This window comes from Vombatus ursinus, unplaced genomic scaffold, assembly GCF_900497805.2.
Source record: "Vombatus ursinus unplaced genomic scaffold, bare-nosed wombat genome assembly UNPS02014802.1, whole genome shotgun sequence".
NCBI lineage: Eukaryota > Metazoa > Chordata > Mammalia > Diprotodontia > Vombatidae > Vombatus > Vombatus ursinus.
The window spans coordinates 28,681,486-28,696,040 of NW_020954580.1; the positions used below are offsets into that span (position 1 = coordinate 28,681,486).

At 38.8% G+C, this 14,555-nt stretch overlaps 1 protein-coding gene across 7 annotated transcripts in view; it reads left to right on the forward strand.

Moving 5' to 3' along the window:
* Positions 1-14,555, forward strand: part of ENOX1 (ecto-NOX disulfide-thiol exchanger 1) — a 548,229-nt gene that overhangs the window by 364,440 nt on the left and 169,234 nt on the right. For all 7 annotated transcript variants that reach the window (XM_027873687.1, XM_027873693.1, XM_027873694.1 and 4 more), the window contains one exon: positions 979-1,212. In XM_027873687.1, the coding sequence (XP_027729488.1) occupies positions 979-1,212 (234 nt within the window). The remainder of the gene's footprint in view (positions 1-978; positions 1,213-14,555) is intronic.

A 14,555-nucleotide genomic window follows, 5' to 3' on the forward strand; every position in this document is an offset into this window, starting at 1 on the left:
CTGAGTATCCTTCTCTTTTTAGAGTAGGGGTCATTTGCAGCCCTCCCCAAACCCGCCTCTCCCCCCTACACACACACATAATAAGAAGGCTTCTTTCTCACTTCTCTGGTGGGCCCTAGTTCACTTGATTCAGTGGGGGCCTCCATTTATGTTTTGAAGAAATCCAGGAATCCCAAAATCTAGCTTCCCTTCTGCATTTTGAAGTGAGGCTGCCTGACTGATTTCAGGCCTGTTTGTGTTGATTTCTAAGATCAAATTCCTGCTCTAATCCGTGTAAGTTGGATAGCTCACAGTAAATCCTCTAAAGATTTCCAGGTCCATTTCTGGTCTTGCTGCACTCTGCAGAGCTGATCCAAGCTCAGAACTCCTGTGGCCTTCAAAGGTTGTGGGAGCTATTTATACTGAGCTTCATGCCAGATGATCCATTGTGGGGCCTTTTAGGAAAGCTTTTTGTTAGACCTCCTGGTTGAAGGTAAAATATTTTTTTTTCCCAAGCACCCCCAGAGGATAAGTGGAAATAAAGCAACATTGCCTAAGAGCATTTGTAATTGTGACTTTTGGAACTGCAGAGAGATAATTGAAGCAGGAGCAGCACATGTTCTAGGGCGATGAAGTTGTGGCTCAGGGGTCCAAGCGCCATGGAATTTCCATCATAGTAGATGGTTAAAAATAGAATAGGCAGTGGTTTAGGTAAACTTCTCCTTGGAAGCAAAAGGCTGCTCTACATGACCTCTGAAAATTCTTTCTGCCTATGATGCTATTACCAACTCTGCAAGGTGCTCAGCTTGACAATGCCTTGGTCTCACCTTTTAGAAGTGGGGAGTGATAAAGGTTGCCCACCCACATAGCAATGCTATATGAAGGAAATAAGCCATATTGCCTACTGTGCTTTAAGAGCCTCAGAAATAATAAATAAGGTCCTTTCTAATCAGTAGAGAGTATTTTTTGTTATCTAACATGTTTGTTCATTGGTTCTAGGTTACCGCATGAGATTAGGCTCCAGCACCGACAAAAAGGACTCTGGTCGCCTTCATGTGGATTTTGCTCAGGCCAGGGATGACTTTTATGAATGGGAATGTAAACAGAGGATGCTGGCCAGGGAAGAAAGGCACAGACGCAAATTGGAAGAAGACAGGCTTCGTCCTCCCTCCCCTCCGGCAATAATGCATTATTCCGAACATGAAGCCACATTATTGGCCGAAAAGCTGAAAGGTATTGACTGGCCTATTCTTTCTTTTCTTCTCCTTTATTCTTTACCAGTTGATGCTACTCAGACACGAGCCCAGTCCTGGCCAACTGGTGTCTTGATTCTCTGCTTTTATTCCATGCTGAGGAAGGAAAGTGAGAAATTATATTTCCAACATTAGCAAATCCCATGGGTTTGCCTTCTTGATTAGCTGCAAGCATTTTCCAGACAGGAAGCACACAGAAGAAGCAATGGTGTGCAAAGAGAACCACCCCCCTGCCATCAGCACTCTGAGGGAAGCCTTACTCATTCCTAGAACTCTGACCCAAATTCTTCATGAAAGTGTATGCTCAATGGGAGTTCAGTTTAGATGGGGAGGAAGCCAGGCCCATGGTGCTAATGGCTCAGTAGAATGTTGCTATTATTTTTCCTGCTAAGCATCTCACTCATCAAGATCCAGCCCACTCCAGTGGGTCGGGTCACAGTGTTCTGCAATTCTTGTAAAATTCTTCCTACACAACAATGATTCAACAAGAAGTGTTTATGGTACTAAATTCCATGCTGGGTGCTGTAGGGGAGCATAAAAGAAATAGTCAGTCGATGCCCTCCAGGGTCCAGTAGAGCAGATAGAACTAATGCAAGAAATAATTAGAATACAATACAGGCCTAGGAAGACTAAATTGAGAGGATGCTCTGTGGTGCTGACAGTGAGTATACAGGGAGTCTGGAAAAGGGCAGTTAGAAAAGTGATGGATGGTATCATGGAGGACAACTTCAGCTGAGCCTTGAAGGTTGATGAGGATTTGGAGGGACAAAGAAGAAAGGGATAGAATTGGAAGAGCAAAAGATGTTGGGAAGGTTTAGTATGGAGTTAAGAGAAAGAGCCCTAGATTTTAAGTCAAAAAATCAAGACTCAGATCTAAGCTCCGTTATTTACTCTGTGACATTGAGCAAGCCACGTCAGAGGTATGGGCATTGGTTTCCTCATCTATAAAATGATCAAGTTGGATAAAGCTCTCTTCAAGTTTCTCCTCTAGGAAGCTAGGTGGTTCAGTGGATAGAGAACTTGGCCTAGAGTCAGGAAGACTTGAATTCATATCTGACCTTGGACATTTTACCAGATGTGTGACTCTGGATAAGTCACTTCACCTCTCTTTGCCCCAGTTTCCTCAACTGTAAAATGGGGGTAAAAACAGCACCTACCTCTCAGAGTTGTGATGAATATCAAATGAGATGATATTTGTGAATAACTTAGCACAGTAACTGGTCCATAGTGGGTGCTTATCAATCTTATTCCCTTCCCTTCCTTCCCTTCTAGCTATAAATCCAAAGAACCTATGGTCTTCTCATTTTTGCTCTTCTAACTCAGAAACCCAAAGTGGGAAACCGCCTTTGGCTAGAGAGGGTGGGACTGAGCCAGGGCTCAACCTTGTGCAAAACAGTGTGTGAAACCATGAATCTTAAGAGGAGAGAGCACAATGTGGACACAAGTCACTTCTTAATTGCCAAGGAAAACTGTCTTTAACAAACTGGATGATGGTTCTTTATTATATGGAAACCTGAGAAATTGACAGCACTGATCATTTGTCCTAGATAGATGCTGTGATGAGGAGATTTCAGATAGTCTCTTGTTCACATGTGGACAACCTATGCACATTATTGGAGATAATATTTTCTAGCTTCATATTTGTGTGTTTGGATTCACACTTGAGAAGACTGGTATGTATGAGGCTTCCCTAGCAAGTATCTCTGTAGATCGCTTTAAAAATTTTTTTAAATATTTTATTTGAATTAATCACTCAAATCTGCCTTCTTACCTCCCACTTTCTCCTTATCTCCCTACCTCATTGAGAACCCAAGAAAAACAAAACCCGTTACAGACACAAACAAATTTCCACCTTGGCTATGTCTAAAAAATATGAACTGATCACTTTTTAGAGAATTACTTAGCTTCAAACATCTTGTCTGTCTTTTTGGGGGCCTGGGTAGGGGTGGGGAGGACAAGAAGGGCACACGTCCAGATGCCTCCTGTTCAAGGCTGGTGAAAGCCACCATGGATAGCTGCATTGGCTTTACGCTGAAACAACTGGTTGCATTCAAAGCATGTGGTTTCCAGGATTTTCCAGGACACACTGTTCTGGCCTCAGGGAACGTGGGTTCAAATACTGCTTTAGGTTCTTAATTGCTTGTCCCCTTGCACAAGGTACTTAACCTCCCTAGGCCTGTTTCTTTAGCTGTGAAATGAGAGAGCTGAAGTCCATAGCTTCTGGGGTCCTCTGATCCTAAGAGGGGCATTTAAGGAGACTGAAATTAGATATCTCAGAGGCAGTAAATAAAAGCACCGCTTTTTCATTAATGGGTACTACTGTATGGAGTGGAAGGAATGATATGGATGGAACAAATTCATCCCAGTCAGGAATATTCCAGTGTGAGTTTTATGCACTGGGTTTTTTAAAAAGAAAAAAAAAAAAGCAGTGACTCAGTAGCAAACATCCCAAAATTTACAGCTTCTGATGCAGTATACATTCATAATCTACACAACAGACTGTTTTTATTCATGCATGTCCACACCCAGGAGTGACAGCTTGGAAAACCACTTCTCACAACTAGGTTCTTTTCAGTCTCAGTTTAAGTTGCTGAAAAAAAAAATGAGCGTGTCTTTTTTTCCATGACCTCCCTCATTTGGGTATTACACCCAAGCTGAGTGCTGCTTCTGCCCAATGCCATTTCAGAAAAACAGACCCTAAGTTTCCAAGGGAGCAATACTTGCTTAGTCTTTTTAGGGCATAGCAAATTGGGAACTGAATTTGGTAATGTAATTTGCAAGGCTTGCCATTTCCAAACCATATATTTGTATAGATCAGTATAATTTGCAGAACTTCGAAGCTGTACCTTTGCCAAGTACGGTGTGATCCCTTGAGAAGAGAACAGATTGGAAATTTAAATAGATGGAAGATACAGTAGGATGAACTGACTGGGGATACATCTTAGGCAAGAGTCAGGTAATATCGAGCCTGACAATTTCAGCCCATGTGACGAGTTTGGAATATAAACAGCAGTTAATTGCTCAGGAAATTGACTGCATCACTGAGAGGAAACCCACCTACCTTTCTTTATAACCCTGCAGAACCAGATGATGAGAGCTGGGGTAACTGGTTCCCCAAAGATGATTTTAGTGATATGGGGATGTTTAATGTACTCGAGATTCAAGGAGAAGAGCAGAAGCCTAAATAGAATTTGCAGAGCACCTAATTGAATTTGGATTTTTCCCCCCTGAAAAGAGGAAGATTTTTAAACATAGTTAAAAGGTTGGCTCCTAGCACAAACAGCTATAAGGAGCATTTTTTATACCACTTTTATATCAGATTTGTTTTTCAAAACCAACTTTTTTTTTAATCCATTTTCTATCTGCATTTTCTTAGCATCCATTGTGACCCTATACCCCTGGCCATAAGTGCTGACCACTAGCAGATGTAAAACACAATTTTCCAGCGGTGACAGGTGTTAAAGAATTTTCAGCACTCAGTGATAGGGTAACCCAATCCAGCGGAAGCCTTGCTGACTAAGCCAAAAGCAAACACATTTAATTTGAGCTTTATTATGTGTATATCTCAGAATCACCCAATCTTCCTTACATTGATACAGATTTTTAAATATTAATGGGAACCCAGAAGATTAAATTGACAGTGGTTTAAGACCATTCCACTTAATGAAGACTGACTGCAAAGTAACTGCTTACGGACCTAAAAGTTTACAACATGGCTTTGAGAAAGAGAGAAAGAACTCAATAACAGCATAATTACACTTTATTGGAAGCAGTGGTGCTGGCCAGATGAGATAATGAATTTCTGTATGTCTAGCACAGAGCATTCACCCCTGGAGGAAGCCCCTCTTTGGAGTGTGGAAGGAAGGAAGAGATTGATTAGACAGTGAGGAAAGATTACAGTTCTAATTCATTGGGGATTTCTTTTAGTAAGAGCATTTATTTACCCCCCCTTTGGAAAACTTCAACTAATCTTTCATTACTTAAAGTGGAGAGTTTCTTTCTGAAACAGGTATAGTTCTAACAAATCATTAAATCCTAAACCCAGGATCTTAAATTTTCCTTGCAATGCCTTTGGGATTACCTGATATGCTATCTGGACTTCAGGAATCTGAATCAGAACCAACAGTAATCCATAGAGAATTGCCCTAATTTGCATCTCATGTGATGTAGTCAGATCCTTCCAAATTCAAGGCAGGAAGAAAATGGTGCAGGTATTTTGCTGTAAATTCTGTCCATATTTATGTGAAAGTAAACACCCCAAAAGCTCCTGCCATTCCCCTGTTAAGGAAGAAGGGAGAAGAGAGAAGGGAATAATCCTGCTTGAAAGTTAGTGCTTCAGGCTACGTTGACCTTCATAGAGGAAGGAGCAGGTTATTTTGAATGAAATCTATTTGTCAGCCCACTTACTCACAACTCCATTTTCTCATTTTTCGAGGCACAGGAATCATAGCATCTCAAAATTTGAAGAGACCTCAAAGACCGTAAGATTATATGATTTAGACCTAGGAAAGACCTTTGACTAGTCTGGACTCCTACTGTATAGATGAATAGACTAAGTCCCAGAAAGGAAAATGGCCAAAGTTGCACAGATAAGTAGTAGATCCAGTATATAATATAAGCTGACATCTTCAGATTCCAAGTCAAATGTCCTTTTGCCTAAACCACACTGGCTGGAATGCCCAGAGTCAAGGTTCAGAAGAGACTAGCCCAAGTAGTAAGTATAGAATTAGATTTGAACCCCAAATCTCTGACTTCAAATTTGTCACCTTGCCCTAAAGGCGCCCATGATACAGGCAGTTCCATAACTGAAGTGAGCCACCACCCTTCTCACATTCAACTGAGCAGCACAGAAGTAGAGAGCTCAATCAACTCGATAGAAAATTCAGTGAAAATTCCCAGAAGTGGTAGCAGCCTCTACCTGGCCATCACCAATACCTCCCCAGTATTCTTAGACCAGCCGGTTAGGGAGGTGGCAGTGGTTCTGAGAACCATCCCTAACCCTGCTTCTAAATTTTAAGTTTGCTTCAAAGCTAGAAGGAAGTCAGAGTGGCTGGTACTTAGAGGCCTTTGTGTATTTACAGGATACTTTGAAAGAGAAAATAATATGATTAAAAATAGCTCACATTCATAGAAGTAGGGCTTTTGGTTTGAGAAAGCTCTTCCCTCACCTCTGTCCCATGAGGTAGGTTATGTAAGTATTACCTGTATCATGCAGATGAAGAAGCTACCATCTCAGAAGCTTAGGGAAGTTCGTGTGATTTTCCCAAAGTTACTTAACTATTTTTATTGTTGTTCAGTTGTTCTCAGTTGTGTCTGACTCCTCATGACCCCATTTGGGGTTTTCTTGGCAAAGATCCTGGAGTGGTTTGCCATTTCCTTCTCTAGTTCATTTTACAGGTGAGAAAACTGAGGCAAACAGGGTGAAGTGACTTGCCCAGAGTGACCCAACTAGTAAGTGTCTGAGACCAGATTTGAACTCAGGAAGATGAGTCTTCCTGACTCCAGGCCTGGCACTCTATGCACTATGGCACCCCCTAGCTGCCCACTCCTACTGAGTGACTCTATGTATCTCTTCAGACTCCACATCCATTGAATGCCCTTTCCAGATCCCCATCCTTGCTGTTGTCCACACTCCAAACGGATTTGTACAATGCCCCACAGAGCATCATACCTTCTGTGATTTTCTTCAGATAAACAAAGACACTCCAAACTTCAGCAGCCGCATTTTTCATACCCAGCTCTAGTCAGGAAGATCTGAGTTTGAATCCTGTCTTAGACACTTAGTAGCTATGGGACCAGGAGTGTGTTGTGCCAAGACTAACAGGATGGAAAAACCAAATTGTTATATTTTCAATGAGAATATTGTATTGATTTATTGTTTTGTTGATTGTCCAGACTATAATCAGTGTTAATAATCAGATTAAACTCAAAAGTGTGTGCACGTTTCTTTCTCCTCTCCCCCAAGGCTGGTCGTTTAAACATTTACCAGCATGTGCCTATATTGTTCTATTAATAGTATTTGAGCTCAGTAGGAGTGCAGTAGAAGAGGAGGTGGGGGGAGAGAACAAGCATTTATTAAATACCTATTAGGTGCCAGGTGCTATACTAATCAATTTACAGATATTATCTCATTTGACCCATTTAGATTTCATTAGATTGTAAGCTCCTTGACCGCAGAGACTGTTGTTTGTCTCTTTTTGTATCCCTGGTGCTTAGTACAGTGCCTGACACATAGTAGGTGCTTAATAAATGTTGATTGATTGATCCTTATAGTACTCTTGTGAGGTAGGTACCATTATTATCCCAATTTCACAATTGAGGAAACTGAAACATATAGATTAAATGACTTTTTATGTACCCAGAGTCACACAGCTAGTTTCTGAGGCCTTGCACGTTTCTACACCTATCATATAATTTTGTGTCCTGCTGTGAATGGTGTTTCTGTCATATGCCTCAGTGGACCATAAGCTCCATAAGGGTAGGGATTGTGTCTTATTTAAACTCTGAATCTCTTGTTTCTTCCCCTATGACTAGCACAACACTCTGTTTAACAAATGAATAAATATAAGCCCTCTGTAAAAAAAAAAAAAACAAACCAAAAAAAAAAACCAAAAAACAAAAACCGTTCTCAGATCTATTTTTTTATTTCCAGTTAATCAGGCAAAGTTGAATAATCTTTGCGGATTAAATGTATTTCTTGGATTCTTAGCTTTTCCCGAGGATCGTCATAACAGGGCTTGCAAAGGAATGTAGTAACCCATAGGAATCCAAGGAACAGAACCCAAGACTGCATGAGCAGAAAGTGTGTACTAACAATGAAACTTCACTTCAGAAAGCTCAAACTTGGAATCAGAATCCTTGAGTTGAAGGGAACTTGAGAGATCACCTGATTTAGCTCCTTACCCAATGGAGGAATGTCTTCTATTATATACCTGACTTCTTTTTTCTAAACAAAATCTATCCATTTCCTTCAGGAGTTCCTTTTATATTATAGGTTCAAGTGTCTTTACTATCCTGGTTGCACAACTTGGGACACAACCCATTGTGTTAATGGATCCATGGCTTCCATGCATCTATGACCTCATCAGTGGGGGTTTGCTTCAGTTCACAACCAAATCTTTTCATTCTGTGCTATTGTTTTTCCATAGTCAATCACAGATTCTCTACTTTTGGAAAGTACCAATGAAGCACTAAGACATTTGTTAGTTCTCTCTTACTCATGTGGCATGATGAACACACCTCATTTTATGATTGTATTCATGAGCTATGTACAGCTGGTTCCCAGTACATTAAAGATAGTGTTACATTCAACATGGGTTTTCTGTTGGCATGGGTTCTTAGCCTGCTCCAATCCCTCTGCTCTACGTGTCATTTCTAGTTTTCCATATTGCTCAGCAGTTCCTGAAATGTTACATCCCACAAGTCCTTCTATTACTCATAATGACAGAAATCTAGAAAACTTTGTTCAATGTTCTGTCTATTTGTGCTCTTTCAATCAGTTGCATTTTTCGAATGCTCTTGAGATGATATGGCTCATTTGGTTCTCAATGCTTTCTTTAAATTTATTTTTACTTCCATTGCTTTCACTGATTTATAAAATGAGGTTGTTATTGATAATAATATTGTGATTTTTCAGCATCCATCTTAAATCTGGCATTTTCCTTGCCTGTCATATCTCCTCCTTGACAAAGAGATAATCATCTATTGGCTGAAGTGATTTCTGGGCCTTTTTTTGTGTTAACTGCTTTACGCTGAATAAACTTTTGTAGGAAATGGTGATTATAAAGATTAATATCTTTGTCTTTGGGGTTTTTTTTTCCATTTCCCACTTTATTATCAGTGACATATTTGACTAGGTCAAGTTGAAGGTGTTGCAGTTTTTCATAATGTCTTCTTATCTTCAGCCTTTGTTTCTAATTTGATGTTGACATTTACCTTTAAAAAAAAAACTAGTTGATATATTAGTTGCATACAGATATGACTTCCAAATCAGTAACTAGTAATTTATTATCTGTTAAGATATAATCAATTTCATTATTTTTTATTTGTGTGTGTGTATGTGTGTGTGTGTGTGTGTGTGTGTGTTTATTAACTGTTGTTATTCAGTCATTTCAGTCATATCTGACTCTTCATGACCCCATTCACGGTTTTCTTGGCAAAGATATTGGAGTAGTTTGCCATTTCCTTCTTCAGCTCATTTGACAGATGAGGAAATGGAAGAAAATAGGGTTAGGTGACTTTCCCAGGGTCACCCACATAGTGTCTGAGGCCAGATTTGAACTCACAAAGATGATTCTTCCTAACTCCAAGTCCAGTGCTCTATCCACTGTGCCACCTAGCTGCCCATGTTAGCCATACCTAACACTTTTCAGCTCTGACTGGGAAAAACTATTTATGGGATGAGTCTATAAACCATTGGCTTCTTTAGTCTCACAAACTTGAGCCTTATTTTCTAGTATATATTTCTCTGTCTCCTTTTGCATTCAAGGCAATGAATGAGTATCAAAATGTGTTCTGTCAAGTTCTTGACAAGTTCTTAGAATTTCTCTACTTTTTCATCCTTTGGAACAGATGTTGATGCATAAGATACAATTATTTTATGCTGATCTTTTTGCCTCCTGCAAATGACCAAGTGTCTCATGGAATTGTGATTCTTGTTGCTTTGGGCCACATGATGAAATCAATCCACCCATGCTTTTATTTGCCTCTTCAAGAAGAAAACCTGTGAGCAATCCTTTCCTTTAGCCACAATTTTTTTGTCAATATACCTCTTAAAAATAATGAACTGAAGACTAGACACAATGCTCCAAATGTCTCATCAGTTCAGTCTAATAATACCATTATCTTTCACCTTTTTTCAGATCCCATCCTTGCTTATTAATGCTAGAACTGCAATGATTTTTCTGTCAACCATATAACACAAAATACTAAAAGTAGAAGGAAAATCCAAAGCCATCTTGTCCTAGCCATACCTGAGCAATAATTTTCTCTCCAGTATACCTAAGAAGCCTCTGACTAAAGACCTCAAGTGAGGGGGAAATGTACTTCCTCCTAAGGAATCCCTTTCCACTTTTAAATAGTTCTAATTGTTCAAAAGTTTTTTCTTCATCCTAAATCTGCCTCTTTGTAATTTTCATGCAATTACTTCCAGTTTTGCCATCTGGATTCAAGAATAACCAGTTTAATCCTTTTTTGTTTGACTATGCGAAAGCCCTTTGCATATTTGAAAATAGCACTCATATCTCTAAGTTTTCTGTTCTCCAGACTAAATACTCCCAATTTCCTTAAATAGTCCTCATATGACTGAAGGAAAGGGCTTTCACCATCCTTTTTGCTTTCTTTTCCAGCTTATCAATATTCTTTTTTAAAATATGGTACTCACAACTGCACAAAATACTCCAGATGTTGCCTGACTAGGGTAGAGTACAGTAGAACTATGACTTCCATGTTTCTGCATACCACCTCTCTCAATGTAGAATAAGACTGGTTGAATTAGCTTTCTTGGCTGCCATGTCTCACACTCAAATCATCTTGAACAATTAGTACACTAAGTAATAACAATTGCTATTATAGAAGTGATAGTTTTATAGCTCTTTAAAGTTTAAAAAACACTTTATACAGATTATCTCTTTGGAGCCACATGACCAACCCAGGAGGTGTGGTATAACATTATTATTATCCTCACTTTATAAACAAGGAAACTGAGGCCCAGGGAAATTACATGACTTTCTTATGTTCTCCCAACTAGTAAGTGTTAGTGACCAGACTTAAAATCAGGTCTTCTTGACTCCCATCTCTAACACTGCATCAACTGTGCCTTGCTGCCTCTCATTACAGAACCCAGAGGTCTTTTATAGATGAACTGCTATCTAGCTGTGGCTCTCCTTCCCCCGCCCATCTTGTACTTATAAAGATGATTTTTTGAATCCAGATTTGAATCTTTATATTTATACCTATATTTATACCTATTTTATTTCATTTACTAGATTTGACCAGGTGCTCTCTCAAGACTGCTTACAAATCCAGATGTTGTTATCCAGCATGATGCATATCCTTCTGGTTTTGTGTCATTTCCAGATTTGATTAATATATCATATATATTTTTATCAATTCATTAATAAAAATATGAAATAGACCATAGCCTAACATATATACCCAGATACTTCACTGAAGACTTTTTTTTCCCCCAATGTGACACTGAGCCTTTTAATGATTATGCTTTGGGCCCTGCTAGTCAAGTAATTCCAAATCTATGCAATGTAGCTCCTGTCTCTTCATTTTCCTATAAGAATAGCATGAGATATTTTTTGAAAGACATATCTAAAATCTAGGTAATTTTTTTTGGCTAGGCAACAGACTTAAGTGACTTGTCCAGGGTCACACAGCTTAGTGAGTGCTATGTGTCTGAGGTCGGATTTGAACTCAGGTCCTCTTGACTCCAGGGCCAGAGCTCTATCCACTATGCCACCTAGTTGCCCCATTCTAGGTGATTTTTATTAACAGTATATTCACTCTTATACCAGCTTAATAATTTGTTTAAATAAATAATAATATTTAAAATAATATAATTTATTTTATATTTAATCCAATAATATCATATATAATAATAATAATATTTAAATAAATAATAAAAATAACAATAGAACCAGGACGGAATCTGTGAAAACAGTTCTCTATTAGGAACAAAGGCAGGAGAGTGGTATCCTTACAGATACCCACTGCAACCATAGTTTGACTACCACCCCAGATAGAAAATGCGTGGTGTTATTGTTGTTGTTGTTGTTTTGTCCTTCACGCTCAAAGAGGACCATGACATCAAGGAGGTGATGCCATGACATGCAAGTGAATTGGATTTAAGTGAGGGAGAGCTGTGCAAAGTTACCAGCATCACTTTTTCCTCCAAAGCCATCTGGGCCCAGTGTCTTATCATTGCCCTTTTTATTCTGTACTTTGTCTAACTCAAATGTATGTGTGTGTGTATATGCATATGGATGTATATATTTACATATATTCACATATATTTAAAATCAATTTATTAAGATTATTGAACTATAACAGAAATGTATTAGATACCTCCTATGTTCAGAATAATATACCAAGTGCTAGAGGAGATACAAAGTCTAGATAAAACATTGCTCCTGACCTCATGGGGCTTAGACCAGTAAGCTACCAAAACCAATACCTAGGATGTATGACTTCACATGATCAGTGCTTCAGAGAGTTTCACAATAAAATATCAGGTGAAGTCAAAGGAGAGTTGTTATAAACTAGATTCATGGAAAACTTTGTGAAGAAAGTGATATTGAAGGTTTGTAGGGTAAATAGGATAAATCAGAGCAGGAAGAAAAACGATTCCAGGTGTTAGTAAAGGCTGGTGAGAAAGCGTGTTTTGGCATCATCACGTACATCATTTTGGCTAGAGATGTAGAATACTTGCAAAGTGAGGGGGAAAGGACAGAACAACATCCCACAGTGTTTGGTGTAGGAGGAATATCTTGACCTCACTCTCTGACCAGAATTTGCTGCCACCTGCTTAATTACTGTATCAAGAGGGAATACTATGATTGGCTGAGCAAGAGAACTAATTACTTTCCATTCCTCCCTAGGGGATGGCCAAATAAGTCAGGTCAGAATCTCTTCTATTCCCAGACTGTCAAATTCTTTTTTTTTTTTTTTTGCTTTATTACATGAAGAGGAGCATACAGATGGCAAAGTCATGAAAACTGCCTCACTACATTGACAATACTCATAAGACAGACACTGGGTTTCTATGGCAATAAAGAGAAATTTGTCTTAAATATGAAGAAAGATGACAAAGTAAATCTAGACTATTATACTAAGTACCCCTCCCTAGAAAATGAAAAACAGGTAAATAAGTTAAATGAAAAAGGATCCAAATAACCAGAAATAAAAGATCACGAGGCTACATTTGGTGGGTTTATCATCAATGACTGTTATAAATAATGGTTCAGTTCATTGTTCCTCACTCATTTAAGTTGTGACCATTCCAAAATGATTTGAGAGATGACTCCAACCTGGCTGATGACTCCTTTTAGAAGGTCATTGATTATTCTGTTCGCCATACAGCTCTCTCCATATTTGGATCATATAAGTCACCCCCTCAAAGGCCTGAAAGAAGAAGGGGAGGAGGGAAGGGAAAAAAGAGCAAACTCAGGTGAATTAATATAATTTAACAATGATTGCCTCAAATTTTATTCATTCGTTTTTATTTAGTAGTCTTTTATTAACCATAGAATGCACATCAAGGTGTTGATCAGAATAAAAATAAAGATATAGAGGGGAATGCCCAGTGAGCAAGTAGTAGATTTAAATTTGTTCTGGGAAATCTGTTTTCAAGTTATCTTTTTTGCACTGATGGAAGATGTTTACATCAGCTTGGGGTGCTCACTGTTTTAATTATGCTAAAATGCCTCCTTTTCCCTCACTTTTGAAATTAGTTCTTCCAACTAACCACTTCTGACTGATTCTGAAAGAAAATTATCTCGGTTCAGCTATGTGATTGATTTAAAAAGATGTCTAAAATTCTCTAGCCCTGATCACCTGCTGGCTGCAGCAGTGGGTTACTAGTATTTAAATACTTTTGATGTAACTTAAAACCCAGTGGGCCACAGGAATGATCTAGAGTTTAAAATGGTTGTTGCATTGTCTTCACAAGTATAGACTCTTCTTAAAAGATCTGGGCAAGGAAGCCAAATAGTCAACAGGCACTTAATGGTCATCTATTATGTACATAGCACTGAAGAAGTAAAGGACAAAGTACTCATCCTCAGAGTCTAGTGGGAAAGACAAGACATTGTCAAGTTCATTGGGCAAGCCATACAAGATTGCTAACTACTAAACTCGGTGGTTTATATCTATAATAAGAACCTATGCTATACTATAAGAAGAATAGCATTTATAAAGCACCTAAGGTTTGCAAAGCACTTTACATATATGCTCTTACTTGAGTCCCACAATAATCTTATTATTGGGTTATTATTATCCCCTTTTCATGAGTAAGAAAACTGAGGCTGAGAGAGATTGAGTGACTCACCCGGGGTTGCACAGTATCTCAGGTGGAATTCAAATTTAGGTCTTGCTTTGTTTCCCACTCTTTCCACTAGTCCAAAGGTTTTCAACCTCACGTGTGTGTGTGTCTGTGTGTGTGTGTGTGTGTGTGTGTGTCTGTGTGTGTGTCTGTGTGAGTGTGTGAGAGAGAGAGAGACGGACCTCTTTGACAGTCTAGTGAAGCTCATAGACTTCTGAGAATTATGTTTTTAAATGTTAAAAATAAGATACATAGGACTGTAAAGCAAATGGATT